The sequence below is a fragment of the Rhipicephalus sanguineus genome, chromosome 1, assembly GCF_013339695.2.
Source record: "Rhipicephalus sanguineus isolate Rsan-2018 chromosome 1, BIME_Rsan_1.4, whole genome shotgun sequence".
Lineage (NCBI taxonomy): Eukaryota > Metazoa > Arthropoda > Arachnida > Ixodida > Ixodidae > Rhipicephalus > Rhipicephalus sanguineus.
In genome coordinates, this window is record NC_051176.1 from 270,800,395 (window position 1) to 270,825,649 (window position 25,255).

The following is a 25,255-nucleotide window of genomic DNA, read 5'->3' on the forward strand; positions in this document are numbered from 1 at the left end:
CATAAAAGCCGCAATTTTCATCATCCTGCGACTTAAATCTTTCACAATGCTACCGTGGCGCATGACCCCTATGTCTTCATTAGCCTGAAACGTGCACTGCACCCCTACCTTATTATGCACCGCCACCACCACCATGCGCACGTGACAATACTTTTTTTTCGCCTGTAAGCGAAAGAAATTTGCCTCAGCCGCTGAAGCCTTGGTCGCCAACAATGCGATTGTGGATAGCGACCACCCCTTTTTGAACGCCCATGGCCAACAACGTGTCACACATGGTGGTAAACAGTGTTGGCGGTAACGCGTTACAAGTAACGTTACAAGTGGCGTTACAAGTAACGGCGTTACCGGTAACGCGTTACTTTTTTCGGTAACTTAGTAACGTACTCATTACAATTTAGAAACTGTAACGGGTAACATACTTACGTTAACATTTTTCGGTAACGTGTGGTGTCACGTTACTCGTTACTTTTTCATCCTGGGGGTGCCGTTTTCTCGGAGCTCGCCCTGACAAATTCTTTTGTCGCAGCGTCGGAGAGCTGTCAGCCTGCCAGGCATTGACCACGAAAGCGCGGCGGAATAGCTTTTTTTTTTTGTGGGAATTGTGGGGACCAATTTCTTAACATTTCTTAAGACGCGCCGACTCCTTGTGTGGAGGTTTGGGCCATCGCCACACAAAGCTTCATGTAAGCCGCATAATTCGCCATGAGAAACTGTACGGACATGCTTCTCGTGGAAATGGATGTAGCAGTTGGATTGCTGCCACCTGCGCCTTTTCGTGCCCAAAAGACAGGCCGTTACGTGGGGGAAACGAAGAACTCCCCTGAGAGGCTGCGACAACATGAAAACGATGTCCGCAAGTTCGCGTGACAAAGGAGTACACTCGCCAAGCATAGCATGGTAAACGACCACCGCATCGAATTCAACAACTCCCGCGTCGTCGACTTAAGCGGCTTTCTGTGGAATTCTGGCCCATCCAGGCGACAGCCGGTAACGTCAACCGGTCTACAGGTGCGCTGCCGATCGAGAGTCTGCCTTATTGTGGAGAATAGGCGTGACCCCCGGCTGGAAGAAAACCCTGAAAGAGAATGCGAGCGGGACGTGAAACGTAGAATTTTTTCTTGTAACGCAAAAAAAAAAATCTTTTTTTTTTACTCACTACCTTAATACCGCTGTCACACGAACAGCCTTAACCACGGTTAAGCTAACTACGGTTACGGCTAACCACGGTTACAGGTAGCTACACGGCAGACATTACCGCAGTTAGTGTACTAATCGTGGTTATTGCAAATGGGTTATTCCGCGGGAGATCGACACGGATCCGAAAATAGATATTTTAGATTTGATTGAGTATTTTATATTTTATGCATGTCCCATGCCAGTAGCCCGAAAAGGAACTTAATTTTCTTATTAACTGCATAATTTACGAGGGAAAAAATATCAAACATATTCAATCCGGAGGGACAAATTTCATTACCTGTCGTTCTCAAAAGTTCACGATGTTGTAAAACACAAATATTATCGTTACAAAGAAGGTATTTTTTGTATGAAATGTATGCGCAACAAAGAGTAAAGTAACATTGTTTCAAACTTGTAGAGCTAAGGAAACTCTTTTTGAAAAATGTCTAAATATGCGACATTTTATAGTAGCTACAAAGTTGATAAGGCTTATCAACTTTGTTTTAAAAATAAATTTTGCTTTTTCTATTTGCAACTGCAGCAAAATTTCTGGTTATTGAACTCCTCAGTGAGTGGTGCTGATCTTGAACACCCTCACATAAACGCTCGCAATTTTTGCCGTAATTATACAGGTTAAAGTGAACAAAAAATGTTTATGCACAGATATTTTTTTACGGGACTAGCCCATTTAAGCATTTCTTTACTACTACAGAATTCGCGCATCTATTTTGCTAGCAGAAGCACACCATCAGAATTATTGTAAATTTATAGAGATTTCATTGATGCTGTCTTTGCAAATAGCGTTGATGATTGAATCTCATATTCTGTATAATGTCACATTGAGAAAAATGGCTTCACCGTGTGTCAGTCAGAAGCCATCACACGTAACTCTAAAGGCAACTTTAAGCCACTATACCATTGCTAACGTCCGGTACATTTGTGCAAGTAATACTCGTTAAATCAGCATTTTGGGTATATTCGTTGTTCGGATTAGAAGTTTTATGTGAAACATAAATTTCAGATTTAAATTATTGTTATTGTGGGTTCCTGCAGAAAAGACACATCGATTGAAATTTATGATTGCGGAGTAACGGCAGAGGTAACGCCCGTTCTTTTTTTCGGTAACGGTAACGCGTTACATTTTTTTGTAGGTAACGTAGGGCAGTAACGCGTTCCTTTTTTTATAGTGTAACGAGTAACGTATTTAGTTACTTTTTTTCAGTAACGCCTACAACACTGGTGGTAAACGCATATAAGCATGAAGCGTTCTGGCTTTCCTTTCGTTACCGTAGGGTTCGCAGTGATGGCGTTGGTCATGTGGACTGCATCGCCCCATTTCAGTTGGCCGCCAATGTTGTTCTCACTCTTTTGTGCTGCACATTTGTGGCGCTTGAGCTCGGTGTGCTCTCGGGATCATCCGAATTAACCGGGTTGCGGTCAAATATGACCTAATTAACCGGAGTTTGATGCCATTAAACGATGTATATGCTCGGTGGGACTGAAGAACTCATCCAAATTATCCGTTTTTCCAAATTAATGAGTGCTAAATTAATGAGCTTTTACTGTACAGGTTGCTGTTATGGTTTCATCTGGCTATTTACATGTATGCATGTGCAAATGCAGGCTCTGCCAAGAACTACTGGTACTAGGACGTGGGCAGACTCCTGTTCACACATATGTGTGTGCTGCGCCATTTGATTTTAGATGTTTAGCTTAGGCCGTCAAAAAAATTGTTACATCATAGCACCCATGGTATACATCTGCTTACAATGGTACCTTTGTTTGTTTCAGGAAAAGAAGCCAGCATTGCTTGGCTACTTTGCTGCCAAGGAAACCGAGGCATATGGAACGTTCCGCCGGGTGGCTTCCGACTTGCGAGACGACTGCAATTTTTACTTTGTGGCCAGGTTAGTTTGTTCTGAATTCTAGTGTAAGCTTTGTAAATTTTATTTAAAGGAACTTCTGATCTGAGTCGGCTGCGGCGTGCAGTATTCAAAGTATGGACTGTGATACTGCTAAGCGAGGAAACTTGTGTATAAGAACACATTTGAAAAATATACCAAGGCTCTTGGACAGGGCCATTTGTATCTGTATCTCACGCTCTCTCTGATGTCAGAGCAGCTTGCTGCTAACTTGCGCAGTTCACTGGAGCTAATGATTCGACAAGAGCACTTGTCTTCATCAGATCTCTAACAAAGGCAAGACTCTTCGTGGAAGTGTTGGCTTCTCAAGTGACATTCCTTATTCGATAACTTCTCACCACATTGAGCCTCCATGTTTCCCTGAATTTTTCTCTTGTTTGGATTAATGGTGCGAGTTAGAACTGAAAATTGTTGTGGTACAAATCTCAGTGTTGAAGCTAAAAAGTGGAGAGGGATAACTTGTCATAGCAGCCACTGACAAGTTTGTGCAACCATATAGGCAATTTGGGACATGTCCAGGTTAGTAAATTGAGGATTAATAAAGCCAGTGGCAGTCATAATAGTAATATTTGGTCAAGGTTTTCTATACCATGTAATTGTTTCTTTTATTAGCCTCCAAGCGTTTTGCAATGCTATGCTCAAGAAAGTTAGCTTACTCGGCGCGATGTCAGGTCGCTCAAAAATTTGTGAGGCAATAAAATGCATTGGCGAGATTCACTCATCAGTATTGGCTACAATTTGCACCCTTAACCTTCTTTCTCTTCCTTCTTGTGTCCTGCTTTGAGCTGCTCTTTTAAAGGGCCTCTAAACCACCCAGAGTTGAAATTTAGTTGTGTTGTTGAAGTTGTGCCCGAGTCTACAGCAAACACGTAGCCGTGAGAATTTTTCGAAACAGTACCGTAATAGCGGAGTTATACGCGATTGATGATACAAAAGAGGCCCTCGCTCGTTTCGCTCTTTCCTTCGCTGTGCTCCGTCCGTCGGCCCATCTCTCTTCCTGGCCAAGTGCTCCTCCTCACACGGCAGCAAGCGCGCGTACCTGCGAGCGGACACAGGTGTTGTGAATGACGAGCAGACGACATGTTGACGTAACAGCGAATGCTGAGAGCCTGAGGATTGCCGAAAGGCCCGGAGAGAAGGGATGGTTTCTTGGAATTTGTGGCGTGCCCACAGCTCATAGCGCTGCCATGCTTAGCTTTGTTGAGCGTGACTGCATTCTGAACTCGATGTGCGCGCTTACTTTTAAAAGGTTATAAAAAATTATCGCAGATGGTTTAGGGGCCCTTTAAGTCATCTGTCTGCCAGTGTCTCGTAGCTTAAGCTTGTTTTTTCTTGTTCGCAGTATCCTTTATGCCAATTCTTCCCTGGACACAAGAAAGAGTACCTTGGGTTACAGATTTAAAACATTGTCATGGAGAAGCCCATAGGCATGCACAGGGCCCCCCGTTATGAGGGTGGGAGCACCTTAGGAAATGCGCTGCTGCCTTTGGGGCTCATCACAAATTGAAATCACAAAAAAAAAGCACATCACATCACAATTGAAATTGTTCCAACAAGCTCCAAGCTCAAGTTTGCACACTTTTATACTTCATAATATATCTTTAGGTAAACATGGATTCCAACTCGTATTTTACTACTGTTGCCATGTTATACACAGGAACAAAGCTTTGCTCTTTCCTAAGCTGGTAGTATGTAACGCAGTTGTACACACAGTCAACTTCTTCAGTGCTCTCTGTTGTTGTCTCAGTTCCATGCACTGCTTGTTCCATGCACTGTAAGGTTCCATGCACTGCTTGCAAAATAGTAAGATTTGCAACACTAATTTATGTCCATCTTGTGACCTTGTATAGAGCTGAGGGAGGGAGGGGAGGGCTTGGCCCTCTGGGACACCCCAGGGTGCATGCCTACGGAGCAGCTGCATGCTTTTTTTCAAATCACGAGTCATATAGGATCAATTGCCTGAGTGTTAGTGTGGCCTAGAGTACTATTGGTGCAGGTGTTTCCATTTTAGTGAACCATTGCTAAAGTAACGATGATTCTAAGCGCTCTTGATACATTAGTTGGTTCTCAAGTAACAGTGTTCTGAAGTTTGAATAAATATAGTGATGATAATAAGGTTCTTGGCTGTGCTTTGCCATACTCATTGTGTCATTGATATTTTGTAGCAAAATAGTGGAGGCGTTTCGAAACATAAACTGCTTTCTTCTGCTCCCAATGACTGCATGTATCTAATGTAGTACGCATTTGAATCTAAACATGTTCGAGCACTACAGTGGTCGCATTTGGCCGAAGTACGTGGAGCGAATTTTCACAACGAACTTCGTGCGTTAAGTAAAGGCTCGGTGGCACGACACTGGATATTTGCTGTGTTGCGATAGATGCACCAAATGCCACCATGCGTTGGGCGTTCGTCGTCAGATACAGTTCATTGCTCAGGCGCTGATAAAACACCGCATGTGTTCTGGCCTTTTCTGTGTGTGGGCGCATTTGCTGCTAATACTGATATTGGTCACCACGTTAGTGTACGCTTTCCTGTATGTTACTCATAAGAGCATGAAGTCACTTATGAGGTATGTTACCAGCTTGTCATGCAATGTTACTTTACAGGCCTACAGGAGAAAATGTCTCAGCAACAGCAGATGCTATTCACTTCAAACCACCTCGTGCGAAGGTGAGAACCTGCCTGTCAATTGATTTAGGGAGACCAAAATTTTCATGGATAGTTTGTTGAAAGCGGCAAACCTTTTGGCTTCCTCTGTTAAGAAATCTGACTTAGTGTACTTTGACAATCACAAGATTCACTTACTAGACAGACGTTACATCACATTGTGCCACCTGTTAACAGGACTGACTTAAGATAACATGGGTATAATTACAGCGGGACACATATGTCCCACTTTTCCGTCTGCAGGAAAAATTTTCTCCCATATCACCCGTTGCAATTAGCGCAACAATAAGTCACTCATACCTTACCTAAGTCTTCATAATATCGAGGAAAATTCTTTTATCACGCTTTCGAAGGGTGCAAGTAGTGTTACAGGGACGTACCAATCAAAATACCGGATAATTTCCTCTTTTTCTGGTTTTTCAGAGTGGTGATTTTAGTAGGGGTGTGCGAATATTCGAAATTTCGAATATTTTTCGAATAGTGTTTGCTATTCGATTCGATTCGCACTGAAATATTACTATTCGAACTATTCGAACTTCCCAAAGACAAATGCAGTCAAGGTCCGGTTGAAAGTGGCCCCTTCAGATTTTCAATATGCTTCACCTCATTACACTCTCGTATTGCGGCAAAGCTGCCTTTCAAGCTCCTTTACGGTCGAAGTTAGCCAAGAGACAAAGTTTAATTGGAAGTGGTCCCTAGAATTTCAATATGCTTCACCTCATCACACCCCCGTATTGCGGCAAAGCTGCCTTTCAAGCTCCGTTACGGTCGAACTTAGACAAGAGACAGTCAACGTCTGATTGGAAGTGGTCCCTAGATTTTCAATATGCTTCACCTCCTCACATTGCCGTATTGCGGCAAAGCTGCCTTTCAAGCTCCGCTACGGTCGAACTTAGCCAAGAGACAGTCAACGTCCGTTTGAAAGTGGTCCCTAGATGTTCAATATGCTTCACCTCATCACACCCCCGTATTGCGGCAAAGCTGCCTTTCAAGCTCCGCTACGGTCGCAAATGTATTAACTCAAGAAAACGCTGGTTCCAATACGGAGATGAAAGATGTGGCAGAGTTGGGGGCTCAATTAATGCTGTTTTGGACATGAAATTGGGGCAGGAAGTCCAAAAAATCGGACGCCGAAGCTTTTTAGCATCCAAAATTTCAGATGCTCTTATATATCGACGTCTACGAGGCTGATTTGGAACTCCGGACTTGAAGGGAGCACACCCTTGTCTGCCACATCAGTTGGCCTTCCACAGAAGTTGAAAGAGGAGGAGAGGCTGAGGAAATGGCATCTTTGCCTATCACGTGTAAAGTGTTGTCGGCAACACTTTGGTTGCACCAAATCATGTACATAAACACAATTCGGCCTCTACATTGCCTCATTCTTGATAAGAAAAACAACTATGAAATATGACCTCACCAGCGCTTTATCAACCTAGCGAAAAGGAACACTTTCATGTTGCTATCTCACAAGAACATACTTAGGGATTCTCTGCAACTTTTTCTGTAATTTCACTTCGAATTATTCGAAAAATGTTTGAGAAATATTCGAAAATTATTCGAAATTATTCGATTCGATTCGCACTCAATCTTTATTATTCGAATTCGCTTCGCACCCAAAATTTTGCTATTCGCACAGCTCTAGATTTTAGCTTTCAGTCATCACGTGTTTTCAAAAATTTGTGGAAGAATAAATGCACCGAAACAATCCCCTGCGATATTGCCACGCTCATTCCTCAGCGTAATTGCGGATATTGGTGCGTGGAAATATTTTTCTTGATATCATATACCTCCTGAAAGGTAGGCACATATTCAGGGACAACAGCCGTACTCGGCAATTTGGACAGCCAAAGCAAGGACAGGCAAATGGAGAAAAAAAAATTACACCATCTCCCACTAAAGGGAGATGTGGGGATGCGAAGCAGCGCATGGGTCAACTTAAAGTTCCATTCATCACGGGCACCTTGCCCAGTGTTAACGCGTCCTTGCAACTGGAGCACACCATGAATTCACTGTAGTTGCTGTTACTCGTCCCGAACTCTTGTTGGAGCACGCCATGCGGGTTCATCGCGCGTCTCCAGAATCTCGTTCCCCGACGCCATCACGTGATTGCGGAGAGAGTAAGGGGGAGAGGCCACAGCTTCTTACCCAGCCCCTTACACAGTCCCGAATGCGTTAGTGTGTGCCAGCGCGTTCTGACTAGGATACAGTAGAACCCCGCTGTTGCGTTCCCGGCTGTTACGTTTTCCTGGCTGTTACGTCGTTTTTGGCCGGTCCCGGCACAGCTCCCATAGGATCCAATGCATTGGGAACCCCGCTGCTGCGTCGCAACTGTGGGACCGTTCCCGCATCATACGTTGCGAAGTGCCACGACGCGCCGGCCCGAGCGGCCATGTTGTCTTTCACGTAGCTTGGCTTGGCGGCTTGACAATGGGATTGGCCGCCCAAAGTGCCGGGGGCAACACCTATGACGTATTTTCGGTTCATGCCAGCAAAAACATGACCTTTGAGATCCGTATTTTGAGCCCGATTCAAAGGGTATAGCCCGATCGCCATCACCATCGCCCATGTGTGCCCGTGCTAAAGTCCCTAGATTTTTCCCTAGGGACTTTAGCCCGTGCTACCCGTGCTTGCTGCGGTCTTCTCGCATTGCCTTTGTTTCGTGTCGGTCGTTGCGCAGGTTATACGAGCGTGCAGCATAGTGCCTTTACACTTCCAACGCTCCAAATAGTCTTCAAACAGGATGACATCAAGAAAGCGGAAATCACTTTCGCTGCAAGAGAAGTTGAACATTCTCCGCGTTGTGAAAGAGAACCCGACGCGGAAGAAGGCGTGCATAGCGAAGGAGTTAGGACTGACGCCTTCCACCTTGAACTCCATCGTTGCAAAACGGATCGAAATTGAAGAAAATGCCCGAACCTTCGACGTCAAGTGCAAGCAAGCCCGGAGTTCGGAGCACGTGCAGCTTGACAAGGCCGTTTTCGAATGGTTCAAACAAGCCAGGGCCGCAGGAGTTAACTTCGACGGTACCATCCTGCGAGAGAAGGCACTCGAGATCGCCGACAAGCTCGGTATCGACGGTTTTTGTGCATCTAACGGTTGGATCGACCGTTTCAAAAACAGACATGGATTACGCTACCGCACTGTCAACGGAGAGGCTGCAAGTGTGGACACGGAGACTGTTGAGGCCTGGAAAGAGACCGTGGTGTCTATCATAAAGGACTACGAGCCGAGAGACATATTCAATGCCGATGAAGCAGGCCTTTTTTTCAAGGTACAGCCCTCTAAGACGCTGAGCCTAAAAGGCGAGGCTTGCCACGGTGGAAAATGCAGTAAGGAACGACTAACGGTGCTGCTGTGCTGCAACTCCGATGGTTCGGAAATGATGAAACCGTGGGTGATAGGAAAGTTTCGAAACCCACGCTGCCTTAAAAATGTCCGTCACCTGCCCTGCCACTACAACAATAATACCAAGGCGTGGATGACGTGTTCACTTTTTGAGGAGTTCTTGAGATACATGGACTCTAAGATGGGCTGCCAGAACAGAAAAGTCGTTCTTTTTCTCGACAACTGCTCCGCACATCCCAAGGACACTGCGTCGCTGCGGAACGTAAAGGTAGTTTTTCTTCCTGCCAACACCACAAGCCACCTTCAGCCCTTGGACGCTGGAATAATAAAAAATGTAAAGCACTTCTACCGCAAGTGCATTGTAAAGCGGTCCCTGGCCAGCGTGGAGCGTGGGCAGCAGCCGGCAGGCGTCACCATCTTAGATGCCATGCATTATTTAGCATCGGCGTGGAGCGCCGTCACTGCTGCTACAGTTGAACACTGCTTCAACAAGTGTTTCGGTGTGCGCGCAGATGACACAACAGAAGCTGTTGGAGACGGTGCGTTCACAGACTGCGACGAACTGAACACTGCCATGGAGACTGTTGGTGCCAGTGGAATCGCGTACAGTGACTACGCTTCTGTTGACGACGCCGTTGTCACCTCCGCGATGTTATCCGTCGACGACATCGTGGCTGAGTGCGCCGATCCGTGCGCCAGTGACGAGGAAGTTGAGGAGGAGGTGGAGCGGATACCGGAGCCAACGTTCTCATCGGCCGTAGCGGCACTGGATTTATTGCGAAGATATGTGCGCACCAGTGACGATGGCGAGAGCCACATGGCACTACAGGTGCTTGAAAAACGCCTTGTGCTTGTCGGGCGTGAGAAGATGCGCCAGGCAACGCTGCATGATTTTTTCAAGCGAAAGAATTAAAATAAAACTATGTGCAGTTCACCACTACTCTTATTTCTCAATTTTTCGCGTTTCTCGGCTCTTGCGTTTCCCGGCTCCTACGTTTTTTTTTTACGGTCCCGTGAAAAACGTATCAGCGGGGTTCTACTGTACAACGCGTTGGTTCATCACGCGTCTGCGGAATCTCGTTCCCCGACGCCATCACATAATTGCTGAGAGAGTGTAAGGGAGAGAGGCCACAGCGTCTTACCCAGCCCCTTACACAGGCCCGAATGTGCTGGCGCGTGCCAGCACACATGGTTTTGTCTGTGTTATGCCAAGCTAGGACAGCATATGGCAGCCTGGGCCCCTAAAGTACTCTGCACGTATCATCAAGGTGGTCAAAGAACAAGAGGAAGAAGACTTCTACTTGGCACGAGCGCACGCTCAGATGGCTATGCTAGGTGGGACGGTCGCCAATGGAACCACGGACACAGCCCAGCCCAAAAGCTGCTTCGCATCTAAAAAATGGTTGGCGCGTGCGGTGAAGTAAGCTTTGCAGGAACAGACCACAGCGCTATGAAGGCTCACAAGAGGCGCAGGCGCAGGTAGTGTTCTACTGCTGGAATGAGATCCCCACAACTTTCCTCAGCACACCTTGAGAAGCGATACTCTGTGCCACTAGCTTTCATCCCAAATACCCGTTGATGCAATCTTGTGATGGTGCCTTCATGAGACAGTGGGACAGTGTTTTCCCACTTTTTGAAAACACTCTCGTGAGTCAATGGGACATATATGTATGTCCCACTTCTTTTCAGTAAACTACTGGGTTGATTTTGATGAAATTTGTTTTATATTATTTCTTTGTAGCTTATATGAATATACCGCAGCTGGTTTTTATATGATCGTGTCAAAAATATAGGCAGACCTACAAAGGGTTAAATGCCACAGGAGGTCATGTGAGGTTGTTTCTCCATGCTCACCGTATATGGAAGCATGTTGAAACAAATGTCACCTTTGGGTGTCAGTGCATGCGTCCTCACTTTATAGCTGATAAATCATGATATGTGCACATTTAAACTGTTATTTACATGAATATATCGTTTTTAGTTCAATTTACTATAGATTATAAACAGAATATTTTAAGAATAACTTTAAAGCCAAGGCCTGTATGCATGAGCAGAATAAAGCTGTTCTTACTAGGGTTGTGCGAATGCTTTAGTTTTTAATTTGAATCATTCAACGCCTAATCAAGTATTTACATCATTACAACAACATACTACAGGTGAATGTTAAAAGCTCCTGTGGCCTGAACCAGCATGAAATTTCAAGTACGTATTGACCAGTGTTGTACAGAACGACGTTCCAGGAATTAGTTCCTTTTTGGAGGAATGGTGGAACGCCAGCATTCCATTGAGGATCAGTGGAACTGTTACATTTACTTAGGTAACATTATTTACACATTACATTATTTAGGTAACTCGTTACATTTACGTAGGAATGGCGTTCCTTCTGTAAACGATGCTCGGCATTGAACAGGTGCCCGCACACAGCACATCAAGCAGAACAGCGGGGATGGGCGACTGCGTGAGGCGCAAGAATCTACCGCTCGCCTCCAGGGTTGCCAATGGTGGCTACTTTTCGCCATATTGGCGAATTTGAGAGGCCCGGGGCGACCTAATATTATAAATGGCGACATGGCGAATTTTTGGCGATTTTCGGCTTAGGTCTCCACTGAGTAATGCATCCTACGTTCAGTGTCTATCCAATGAATGAGCGGCAACATTCCCTGTATTTTTCTTGGTTTTAAAGCCACGAGTAGAACGTGCACATTACGCGTCATTCGGTATGTCCGTCCTGTAACTCGTGTGTATCTCCTCAATTCATCTAAATGCAGCAGGTACTCGAATGTGCCCCAGCGACATTTTAGCAAAATGTAAGTCAGCGGACTGCCTCGCAAAACGTGAGGGGGCAGTGTTTGACTATAAGTATATAGCTTTTGGTGGTTTAAGCTTCTCTAAAGTTTCGTTTCTGAGGGGGCTAGACGGCGGGTTGGCCGCGTGTTCCGACCATTTGTTCCGCCAAAGCTCCAACTGTTCTGAATAGCTTGGCGACTTATTCACTGTTGCAGTACCCCCAATTTAGCTTATTTATCGAGGCATTTTCCACTGTTCTCGGTGAGCGTGTGCAATGAAAACAATTGCTATAAACATTCTACATTGTCTACCTGTTCATTATTAACGCATCGGATTGACACGTGTAGATATGAGTGACTATAAGAAAGGGTCGGTGGCGTCCTTTATCATATCAGTTCACACTTAAAAAGTGTAAGTCTCACTAATGATCGGTTCCTGCAAGAATTCTGTCGTGTTACCGTCAATGAACCTTTTAATCCTTTTAATTCATATAAGGGTACGTAAAGCTGTCTACAAACAGCGCTTTCACGGTTTTCGCCCAAGGTTTACCGCACCTTTACCTTTGAAACGAGCCGACAGGGATGGAAGGATATCATGAGCGCTTCATTCATTCACCCTTGCGCCACCACACACATCTTGCGGCTAGTCGGAGAAGCAGCAACATGCGCTCCCATGGTGAAGCGGCCGATTCAACTGGCATTGAGAAACGTCAATATAATTTAAGGGTCTTGGATGGTACTGTATTCTACCGGGCTATACGTGAGTGGAAAGTTTTATTACTATGTATGCCGCACATATCTAGGATGGCGACTTTTTTGGCGAAATTTGTAAAAAATGGCGGCTGTTGGCGACTTTTTGCTCGTCGTTCGGCGACATTTTCTCGAAAGTCAGTGGCAACCCTTCTCGCCTCTCACTTGACTGTGCTGCATCCTTGTTTTCACTTTAAAGGGACACTAAAGGCAAATATTAAGTTGACGTTGATTGTTGAAATAGCGGTCCAGAAACTTCCTAGTGCTACATTTATGCCAAGGAAGTGCTTATTTTGAAATAAAATCACGTTTTAGTGGTCCGCATTGCGTTAGCACACTTCAAATCACCCGCCTGAAATCAGACTTTCATACGTCACTGCTGCCGTGCCTAACGTTGCCCGCCTTTACTGAGCGGCCGCCGACACTAGTAGCAGCAGAGCGAAAGTAGCGGGAACCACAGCAGCAACAACGGCCATCGAAGCTTGCCGCAATCGCCGCAATGGATGTGGACGGAGAACTTGACAACGAGACATTGGCTCGCGGCGCTGGGCTGTACGCCGCGGCAGTACGCGATCCCAAAACTACCACTGAGACGCAACCGCGTGAGCGAAGCAGGGCGCTGGGCGAAGCGCAGCTCAGCGAAAACGGAACCTTTGAACCACGCGCGCCATTTCCCGTGGCAACGCCACAGAGGTTGTTTTTTCCATGAATCAAACGGAAACGAACAAACAGCATTTTATTACGTCTTTCAATGCACGGAAGGTTCTTTTTTTATTGCTGATAGTTTGATTACTAGTGATTTATTGTAGGCAGACTCTCATACGTCATCGGGATCACTTCGAAAATGTCCCACTCGTGGCGCTCATCGTGTGATACATTTAGCTTAATTGCTCGGTAAGTAGGGCACTGCTGTTGATAATATTGCCGTTTTAGAAGTTGTCATACACTGAGCTTTCACTCTGACATAAATTGTTATTTGCCTTTAGTGTCCCTTTAAGGCGCCCGCCGGGGGCGCAGGGAAGGACACGATGTCAAGACCGACCGCGCACGGAAAGAACAGCAGTTTTTTTTGTCTGAGCCAGTCTGACAGCAATCTCGTGCCATTCTGGAGTGTAGACACACCCTGGAGAACATTTACTTGACATTTGAGAATCATCGAGCCCCATTGTAAGGCTGCCGCCAGGAAAGGAAACGCAATTTCTTTTTTAACCTCGGTGACTTTCGTTCGGCCAACTCGAAAGTAGCTTTTGTGGGGGGGGGGGGGGGTCGGGGTAGGGGTCGGTTAGGGGGGGGGGGCTGCGTATTCGGGCGGTTCTGCTGCGCATCCCTGTGGCCTTGTCGGCATAGGGAGAAGTGGGGGAGCCGACTTACCGTAGTCGAGGCGCCTACGCGTGGTTCCGCGGAGTTTTCGAACGGTGCGAATCTGGTGTTTTATGCGCATGGGACAGAGGAGCCAATCACAACGCCAGAGGCCGCAGAAAATGAGTGATGCACCGATGTGCTAACCGCCGAAATCCCGCGCGGTGACCTCCCACTGCACATGAAGAATGGTCTTCTGCGCCAGTGTAACGGTGGCGAAGTTACACTTCGGTTACACCCCTTGGCAGTGAGCGCCTTGCCGCGAGCAGCGTACTCTTGCGACGTTTTATTGGTTGTATATTCGCGCGCTGCCTACTGCAAAGCTTCGGCCCAGTTCCTGGGAATGTTTCTCTCGTCGCATAATCTTTAGCAGCTGGCTCGATCGTTCCTTTAGTATCGCGTGCATGCCGCCGTCAGCTATCGACAAATCTGTCTTTTGACACCCGGTTGCGTGGATAGCGGGGAAGAAAACCGAAACGCAGTGGGTGCGGGTGCTGCGGTGGCGCCTGTCCGGTGCCTTCAATGGTTTCGTTTGGGCAGGCATCCCTTCAACATGCGAGTTATCTCCGCGGCTATCGGTCTATAACATTAATATAGTTCAGTTCGACAGCCGCTTCACCGGTAACATCTGTCATTCAATAAACGATATGCGTATACATCCAGCACTACATTCTTGTTGCGCCCGCTGAGCCTACCCTCGCCCCTTCGACCACGGTTGTCTTTGTTCCTATTTGTGTACAACACGGCACTACTCTAAAGCACTTGATGGAATGGCTCTTCAACATTGCCAAAAAAAGGCTGACGAGAAAACAGGCTCCTCAGTCAGATACCAGCATCAAGATGCTTGCTGAGTGCAAACAAGGGACTTTACTAAGCTGCGAATATGTATCCTGGACATTATTTTCTACTTGCACTGCGGTATTGAATCAGCACTCATTAAACGCTTATGTATTGTTCTTTTCGATGTGGTGTCCTGTGCAAGAAACTTATTTATATTGGTGCATGTATGGGAATTTTTATTTGAATATCTGAAGCGCAGTATTCTGACAGTACATTCGAAGACTTACGTGGAAAGTGCTCCATGTGTTCCACTTGTAATAGACAAGCACGATAGTTGCCATTAGACATGCCTGTGATATGGCCGGTGGTCTCTAAAAGAATTCTTGTAGGAGTGTTTCCTAAGATTCATTTTATCTACATATAACCTACTGCCGGCGATGTCGAATTCGTAAAATATATGTACCTCAATGTTAGCTTTAAATTGCTACCTTTTTTCGCCTCAGGGTTATCCGGCACTATATTTTTGATTAGAAATTCAAATGTAACGTTAATGTAACGACATGTTCCAATTTGCGAAATGTAACTGGAACGAGTTTCTTTAGCGCTAAAGGAACTTGTAACAGGACCTCATTCCAATAATGGGAAGGAACGAGGAACGAGCTTTCGTTCCTGTTTTAGAGGAACCTGTACAACACTGGTATTGACTAAAGCACAAAAATGCGAAAAAAGCTGTTCTATGCTGCTGGAACTGTAAAAAATGCTGAACTTTCATTCCTTTACGCAAACATCACAGCACTTTTACTCATTACTGTCAGCTTTGGCTCAGTTCGAAATAAAAAATTTATATTTGGACCACCATACAGACAACTTCAACAATCGTAGTAGTTAAACAGTCTGCGCTTTCTAAGTTAAGGTTACTGTTGTACTCGCGTAAACGTGCACATGTACAGTAGAACCCCGCTGTTACGTTCCTCACTGCTGCGTTTTCCCGGCTGTTACGTCGTTTTCCGCCGGTCCTGGCATAGCTCCCATAGGATACAATGTATTGGGAACCCCGCTGTTACGTCGTAACTTTCGGACCGTTCCTGTATGATACGTCGCGAAGTGTGCCCGGAGCCGACCGAGTGACTACCAAAGAGAGCGGCCATGATGCATTTTCACGCAGCTTGGCCTCGTTTGACCGTAATATTAGCCGCATGAGAGGCGCAAGCAACAGAATCTTTCAATTGATGCAAACAAAAGCATGGCCTTCGAGATTCAAATTGCAAAGATGGCGTCTATGACGTAACTGCTCGCGAAAGCAAGGCCTTCGAGATTGGCATTTATATTGACAAAAGCATAGCCTCTGAGATTTGCATTGCACAAACATGGCGTGTATGACGTAATTGCTTGCGAAAGCAAGGCCTTCGAGATTGGCATTCACTTCTGCCATCGCGTTGGCGTAGACTCATCATCATCGTTATTTGTCGGAGAACGGGAGGAGTTCGAGCTGGTTGGAGCTCGCATGGTCGTGCGTGCGGTTCGCGGTCGGACTCGCCGCGCCGGTCGTGATTGCCTGTGCTTAGTTCTTTCATGCCTACAGCTGTTGGTGTTAAAAAAATCACATACGTTGATTACATTTCTGTGGATAAGGCTGTCCTAAGCTCCGCGTTTCTATCCATCAACTAGATCGCGGCTGAGCGCGCCAATTTTCGTGCTGCTCGTAAGAATTGAAATAAAATTCTGTACCACTAAATATTTTGCCGTTTTTCCCGTTTTTCGGCTCTTACGTTTCCCGTCTCTTACGTTTATTTCCTACGGTCCCTTCAAAAACGTATCAGCGGGGTTCTACTGTACCATATTTGCTTGGTTGTAACGTGAGGGGTGACTTTTCACTGCATCCAGAAAGAAAAATTAAAACTGCGAAAGTAATGCGAGAGGTTACTTTTTGTTGCGTTCAGCACAAAAAGAAGACCGCCAAAGTAACAAGAGGCCAGTGGAGACATGAAAAAGCACATTTATTTTTCAAACAGAGTCTCAAAACATGGTATTTTGCACCCACTCACATGACGCATTGCACTTTGTTCATGGGATACCCATCTGCCGAGCGACATCGCTCGCTTTGAACTGGTTCAACATTGACCACCATAAGGCGACTGCACTGTTTTGTGACAAAATCGGCAACACGCTGCTCCAATTCAAAGTGGCAGCCGTGACGAGGCCCACGTAAGCCTTTTTGGCCGTGCTCGCACCTGAAAAGGAGCTCCTGCTGGAGCCGCCACTCGCAGATGGTCGCCTCACTCACATCGAGGCTTCGGGCAACAGCTGATTTCTTCAGTCATCAAAATAACACACCTCTTGAAACAGCTGTCAGACTGAACCACGGTGTTAGAATAGTTTAGGGGGAGCGACGGCGCATTGGAATGAGGAGAAATCGGGGACCTCTTTCCCTTTCTTGCCGAAAGGAGGCGCGCGCGGGACAGTGGCCACCTGGCTATACCCAGCACAAACCTGACGCTTCTAACATTCGGTGTTTTAGCGTGTTTAGCAATATCGCAAGGCCCTGTGAGGATTGTGTGGTATTGTAATATCATATACATAAGTTAGATATAAAGACTTAGTAGTGTTTTATGCATGATGGTTCGGCATGCGGCGTGAAGCTCATAAACACCACCTTCGGCCTCGGCAACACCGTGGCCTAGACGATAGTGCCCGCATTTGTCTACAAATGTAAATCTGCAGTTGCGTGACGCGTGTTGAATGCACCCTTCATTTGCCCTCGAAATATTAATTAATGTATTTGCGGTAAGCATCATATAAAGAGCAGGTGTCATGTTAAGGGGCATTTCGCATATGAGATCAAGTGAGCCTTCAGAACCTTTTACTACGAACCGCTTATTTGCAATTTCTGTAAACATTTGCGAGAAGACGGATGCTTTGATGTAATTGAATAAAATAACTCTATTTATGTCTTTCGGGGCGTGCACTAGCAGGTGACGCGCCGCTCCCACGTCGGAAAATACAGGATTGAAAGAGAATGCAATGAAGTGGGCGACAGCTTGTGGCCGATGACTACGAAGCCGCTCTTTGACATATTCAAAATAAATAGACTGCAAGATATATACGTTATTATGCACCAAGAATTTTATCACAGTATTGGCACGACCTACGAATTTTACATATTTTTGCCTAAAAAAGCTGCTTTAGCTCGAGTATTGTATGGTGCGGCTAAATGATACGAAAGAATGTTTCCTCACAAGAACATTTCCTTTTAAATAGCGCTTCCCATGATTTGGTGACAACTCGCGCATCAAAATGTTTTTCACAAACAAAATTTGTTGTTTGCAACTCGCGATTTTTCCGTGGAATAGCAGTGGCCACGTTTTCAAGCGGTCACTACCCTTCGGAGCAGCGAAAAAGCAAATTTTCTCCGTGCACGATTTGTAGCCCGAGATGCATCGCGGCAAAGAGCACTTCTTGCCCATCTGGACAATATAATTTGTGTAAATAAGGACAGATGAACAAGGGCAAGCTATTTCAAATAGGCTAGCATTTAGGCGGCAGGCGTTTCGACTGGCGAACGTATGTGCACGAATGGGGCCTCGTCTGGTTTGGCGTGTCAGTTTTAACGGGTCAGACAGTGATGTCACGGAATATAATGTCACTCTCAATTCCTGTCATTCCCGAAAGAAAAACTGGAAAGCAAATGGTTAGGACGCTGAAAAGGAAGCGGGCACGACCATTTCACGTTTGTGCACCCAGGGCAGGGCACAAAGTTCTACTTCTGCTACTGCAACAAACAGCATGTCTGTGACGAATAACGAGAGGCAGAATCAGAATGGCACATGGTGAGTCATGATGGATTGGTCGGTAAACGGACGTTAACCTTCACTAACACGCGCCAGCACGTGTAAACGTTTCAAAGGCGGCTGAACAATAACTAACACCGTGGGCGGCTGCTTGAATCCATGAAATATGGTGCATGCAGAACGACAACCCATGAAAGGAATTTCTAGCCTACCATTGTCAAATGTGTTGCGTTCTTCTTACAAGCATCATATAGAGAGACGTCAACCCCCCTCACCCCCGCTTTCTTTTTCAAGGAATACCTTTTTCTTTTTGACTAACCCAGTTCGGGTCCGCCACGGTGGACCAGTGGCTAAGGTGTTCGGCTGCTGACCCGAAGGTCGTGGGCACGGTGTTCCGTTGTCGCGGGTTCGATTCCGGCCGCGGCGATCGCATTTCGGTATAGGCGAAATGGTAGAGGCCTGTGCGATGTCAGTGCACATTAAAGAACACCAGATGGTCGAAATTTCCGGAGCCCTCCACTACGGCGTCTCTCATAATCGTATCGTGGTTTTGGGACGTAAAACACCAGATGTTATTATTAACCCAGTTTGTCGCGGTGGCCTCAACCAATTTGCCACGGTGCCCTTATTTGTGCACGAGCTAAAATATTTTTGAAATTCGTGTTCACCTGTAAACTCATTATCGCTGTTCGCAGAGGCTATATTTTCTATGTATTTCCATCTGTTGGCTACCGCCACTGAATTTCTTGATGTTGTGCATTTACTTTCAAATCAGATTGATATATGCGGTTACCCTGATAAAAAAGGAACGGCCAGCAGTTGAAGAGTTGTCGCAAATGCAGCTTTGTAAGCGACGCGGCCCCCGTTGAAGCGGCTGACCTGAAGCCTCGATACACCCAGCGCAGCCTGTCGGAAAAAACGCGAAGCGCGTCCCCATGTTCGGCGAGGAGGCTGCGTGGCGGAGGCGGAACGTCGGTACACCTAACCTATTCTAACACCGTGGACTGAACACAACACATTCCCATCGCAAGGGGAGCCGAAGGAGAGTCGAAACACCCGAAGACAACCAAAGCCACCGAGAAGACCACACACAACGACACAAAAACAAGTGCGAAGTGCACACCGTCACAGAAGAGAAACAAGCTTAAAAGTCGTTGGCCTGTAGTGGATCGAAATGGTATTCGGCTTTCACATGTTGCCAACATAAATCGCGAAATGGCCAAAACCGTAGTAGTCTAGAATTGGGTGCATCGTTGCACTTTTTAGACAACTTTAATTTCTGTATTCGATTGTAACGCGAGGGTCGACTTCATGTAGCAAAAATCTGGAAAAAAACTCTGATTAGATTAAATATGTATTTTAGCATGTGATGAAAGCAGCAAGTCCAAAGATATTGTTGTTAATTGTTTATTTGTAACAACGTAGTCTTGCACGCTGTAGAAATTGATCACAAAGGCGAAATTACTTTGACTCTGTTCCAACCACTCGCAGCAGAAGATTGTTCTTCCCCAGTTTCTGCTCATTATCAAAATGGCTTTCTCGCTATTTGTACTGAAACAAGGCAGCTTTATTCAATTTCAACCCTTTGAGGGTCGAATTTTTTTGTGAAATGCAGTCCAAAAATGTGTAATGTTTTTTTATTGCTAAAATAAATTCTTCAGACGATTCTATTTAAGAAAAAAAAATTCCTTAAAATTTTTTTGCGTGACCGTAAAGTGACAGTCAATTTTGTTACACATGGTTTATCCGCAGTAACATCAAGCAAAATCCTAAAAAAAAAGCACCTATACAATTTTTTTTATAAATAAAAATTATGCATTGTAATAAACATAGCTCACAGACATACAAAAATAAGCACACCAGAGTACTTTTCCGGTAAAAAATGTTCGTGCTCCCCAAAACAGGAAACGCAACCATGGCGGCGGCGTTTTTGTAATTTCGCGCCACATGGAAACAGATGTAATCGCGCCCTGGGCAGCAATAAACGAGTCACAAGCAGTCACCCTTTGAGAGATTAGAAACCAGACAGTCAGCTTTGTGGGCGCGAGAAGCGATGACCACCCGAAGGACAAAACTGAAACCAGCCACACCGCGTGCACGCATTCTTATGAGCAATTGAAAGCCGCCGCGCTGCTTTGGAAAGCAAAACAAAACAAAAAACATAGACATCGGCACATGAAATAAATTCCACATAAACTCGAAGCGGGGCAGCACATTACAAGCAAGAGAAATGATCCAAAAAGGCGCGCATTTTAAACCAACCACACTGCGGGAACGCCGCTTTGCAAAGGAAAAAACATCATCAGAGGCATCGGCGCATGAAAAAAATTCCATGTATTCCCGAAGCGTGGCAGCACATGCCAAGCAAGAGAAATGATCGAAAAAAGCGCGCGTTTTAAGCCAGCCGCACCGCGAACGCGCTCGGATGGGCAAGCAATAGCCGTCGCGCCGCTTTGGGAAGAAGAAAAAACAAGCACGGAGAGACATCGGTGCGTGAAAAAAGTTCCACGTATTCTCGAAGTGTGGCAGCACATACCAAGCAAGAGAAATGATCGGAAATGGCACGCGTTTTAAACATACAGGCTATGCCGTACATGTACGACGAAAACACTTTGGTGCCTGTTAGGTGATGCCGTACATATACGGCAAAAACCCTCAAAGGGTTAATCACCGCCTTCTATATCAGGCAGCATGTGAGCATTTGGCGTAGGGACATATTGCAGAAATAAAACTGTGCTGAGGACAAGAGACCAGAGTAGAAGATGACTGGACATACGCAGACTAACAAAGAGTTTATTGAAAACAACGCCTTTCCTCTTTGAACAATTCGTGTCCTCCTTGAAAAGGTACAACAACAACCCAGCCCACTGCTTGGGGGAATTTGCAGCAAGCAGTGTCACCTTGACTTCTCTATAAACTGTAAGATAAGTAGGGTCTATAGCTCACCATTTGTGCAGCATGCTTTAGATTTTGCCAGACAATTTTGTTTTTAAATATTTTCACAAATGTAAAGCATGGGAAGATTCATAATGAAATTAAATTCAGAGGTGCAAATCATTTCGCACCATTTCTTTACGACTCTTTTCATCTTTGTAGTCTCTGCAATTGTCTTATCGTCAGATAAAAACTTTGTGCTCAACCTGCGCTCCTAGCTCCTGTTAATGTTCCTAACGGTCGTGGTTCTGCAAGTTGAAACACTGTGAACACTAGCGATAAGCAAAAGGCTGAGGTATTCAAATACACAGTATTATGCATTTATATGGAGACTTGCAATGATCCAAATTTCTGTGCTCCTGTCAGTATTCCAGGAAATGGCAAACAACCACAAAATTTTCTCCATTTATGCCTGCACTGCTCCTAAATGAAATGTAACAATTACGGCTTCGTGTTATGGCCAGTGTTGGTGCAGAGTGACTACGTAATTAATGTGGATTTTCTTTGACTTCACATTCCCAATGTTTGAAAGTGCTGTTGGAGTCACAGCACTTACCAGTACCCATACCAATTTTTCTTCTTTTTTTTTACCAAACAAAAATTTATCTAGTTTGAAAAAGTGTCTCGTTATCTGTTCGAACCCTTCTGCCCCTGAACAATACAAGGTGGGGTCTTTTAAATGGTATCTGCTGATATTCTGATAAAATGACATCCTGTTCAGTCTAGCGCTTTCACCCTTGTATCCTATCTAAGCCTAAACCTATGTTTCCTGCGTGCATCAAGTTTACTTTATCATGCATCATGATGATACCACATTATCGATAATCCACAAAGTATGGGCATGCCAATTATAGTGCTGTGCTCGCTCAGAATTATCACTGAGGTTTGATGTTGGTAATTTAATTTGCTTTTAGACTGGGCTGCTTTTCCCTTTTTTTTTCTTTTTTTCCCCCCTTAAAATGCACCAACTAACTTCATCAGTATATTCATATGCAGTGCTATACAGGCATTCAGTGGCATTGAACTGTCAGTGATGTGAACATGCAAAATCTTATTGTTACGGTTTTCATCTTGTCGTCTTCAAATGCAGTTTGGTGAAAAGCATGAAACCTACCCATCACTGCCGCACCTGTATGATGACCTGAAAAAGTGGGCTTCAGAGAAGTGCATTCCGTTAGTGCGCGAGATCACCTTTGAGAATGCTGAGGTAAGTGGGAGGTCTTCAGTTCCACTTCTTGTTTTGTAAGCAGTGCCACAGTGTACATGTTTTGTTCCTCTTGATCGTATGCAGGAGCTGACAGAAGAAGGCCTGCCATTCCTGATCTTGTTCCACCATCCAGATGACAAAGGGAGTGTTGAAGAATTCACAAAAGTTGTCCATGAACAACTCCAAAATGATAAACGTATGAAGACTTCTGAATTTAATTTTTGATGCGAATCTTAGTGTTCACTTGGTGTACCCTCTAAAAACTTGATGGCTTATACAGCCATACTCACTTGAAGCTATGTTCATATGCCAAGGAAATGCCATCATTATTAGCTTCATAACTGTAATGAAGCTACAATGAAAAAAAGAAAAAAAAATGATGAGACAATTCTTTTTGTGATTGCAATATGTACAGCTGCTCATAGGTACCATGACCCCCTAGTAAAGATTCTGTTAACTTGGCTTGTTTGGAAATGACCTAAAGGTGAGCTTACGCCAACTACACAGGCTATGCATGTGCACCTATGATGCAGACGTAACATTCTTGGTGACATTACTGCACCAGGAGCTATATTCTTAGTCATTTGCTTTCTATGATACAATCAGTGTTGTGAGCTTAGGCATGACTTGTACTGGACACGTTCGCTTCTATTAGCCCCGAGAACGAACACTGGCGGCGCGGCAGTCGCGGCAATGTGACGTCACGGCAAGGACTCGCCGGCTCCGCGCCCGAGGATCGCCTTTTTCTGCGCCCGCTGTGTACCCGCTCTTTCTCAATGCGGTGGTGCTTACTGCATTCTTGCAATGCAAATCTCCCAAGGTAGAAGGTGGATGTTTTCACTACTAGTGAAAGTTAAGTAAGCTGCAGACAGTTTGAATAATATAGCTTATAATAGGCAAACTCCCGCCCGAACGGAAGACATTCGTTGCTTTCACCGCGCACTAAGAAATCGATGCTAAGGAAACATTTACGCTAATGGTTCTCACTTCATTACAACTTGACGTACACTCCACGGGTAGAACATGTGTCCCGAAGAATTACAAATAAAATTGGGATGTTTTCAATTCACTGACTACTTTGCGGTTTGCCGTACAAGTTATGTCTGCCTCGGCAGATTATTTAGGTGGCTTGACAAAGTTGCGCTTTTTGCTACAGGAGACTTCATATGAATCTTTCTATCATTAAGAATCACTTAATATATCCACAACATTAAACAAAATAATAGTGCCACACACAAAACGGTTTCGAAAATGCTGAGATGTTAGTATACTTGGATTACATAATGATTTCTTCTCAACAGTCGTCTGGGATTATGTGGCTGTATACCCTGATTTGCATGAACTGCTGATCCGATCAACCACCGCGTCACAAGCGCTAATATAAAATTCACATGGGAGCACTGTTGATAACAATCGCTTGCAGAACAAGCTCCTGATAGTCGAAATGAGCGTTCTGAACTGTTTAGATGGCATTCTCAGCGACGTGGCTCACGCAATAATTAAACGTCCATCGCCCCAGGGAGTCACTCACTGGTCTCGCACTTCATGTTCACATACAGGTGGATGATGATCAGGGCTAATCAAATGCAGGGAAAATTAATGTACGAGCTGGCTATCTAAACTGGTACTTACAAGTGTGACAGCGCCGTTGATACGATGCTGAACGAAGACGCAACCTGGCAGTAATAAGAAGTGTACGCAATTAACCTCGACTTGTTTTTGTAATGAAATGAAGCCCCGAAATTATTTCGAGGAAAACGTGAAACTAAGCACGATGAGTGAGCGAGCACTCAAGAAAAACAAACACAACTGCGGCGGTATTTTCGGGCAAGAGCTTTCGAGATATTTTGCGAGCCTCGGTACTGTGTTTTTGTAACTGTGCGCGGAGCTTGGTACACCGGCAAAAACGTTGTCCGCAGATACGCGCATGCATACGATGCAAATAACACTTGCGAAGGTGAAACCATCATATCTCTGAAAGGAATCCCCCGTTAACATCGCAACCTAATAATGTAAATGTGGTGTCGTACGTACGTGTCAAAACCACGACTTGATTACCAGGTACACTGTGGAATAATTCTGACCAACGGGCATTCCTTAATGTGCTGCTGTATCTAAGCCACGGTGTTAGAATAGGTCAGAATAAATTATTCTAACACCGTGATCTAAGCACATGCATCTTCTTGCTGTTCACCCCCGTCGGAATGCGGCTACTGCTGCTGAGAATCGATCCCATCCACGAGGTTAGCAGTGCGACACAACAACAAACCTGATCAAAGTGTTGGCGATTGTAAAGAAAACGTGTATAGCTTTTTGTCATTTTACTACGAGCATTATCGATGCTGTTTTCGTCATTCATCAAAAGCTTGAGACAAGTGAAAAGCGACAGCAAACAGTGGAACAGCGTACAAAGCGAGCGCACGTTATATATATGCAGGCGCGCCACGGTGGGCGTCGAAGAGTCCATGCCGTGACGTCATGCGGGCCTCCTGCCAGGCAGCGCCACCCCAACTTCTCGGGGCTAATACGCGTCAGCATTG

General features: G+C 45.3%; 1 protein-coding gene across 1 annotated transcript in view; it reads left to right on the plus strand.

Annotated features, from left to right (window-relative positions):
• Nucleotides 1-25,255, plus strand: part of LOC119378965 (endoplasmic reticulum resident protein 44) — a 60,947-nt gene that overhangs the window by 12,624 nt on the left and 23,068 nt on the right. The window contains exons 6-9 of the mRNA XM_037648077.2: nucleotides 2,968-3,083; nucleotides 5,706-5,769; nucleotides 22,599-22,715; nucleotides 22,800-22,911. Coding sequence (XP_037504005.1) covers nucleotides 2,968-3,083; nucleotides 5,706-5,769; nucleotides 22,599-22,715; nucleotides 22,800-22,911 — 409 coding nt within the window. The remainder of the gene's footprint in view (nucleotides 1-2,967; nucleotides 3,084-5,705; nucleotides 5,770-22,598; nucleotides 22,716-22,799; nucleotides 22,912-25,255) is intronic.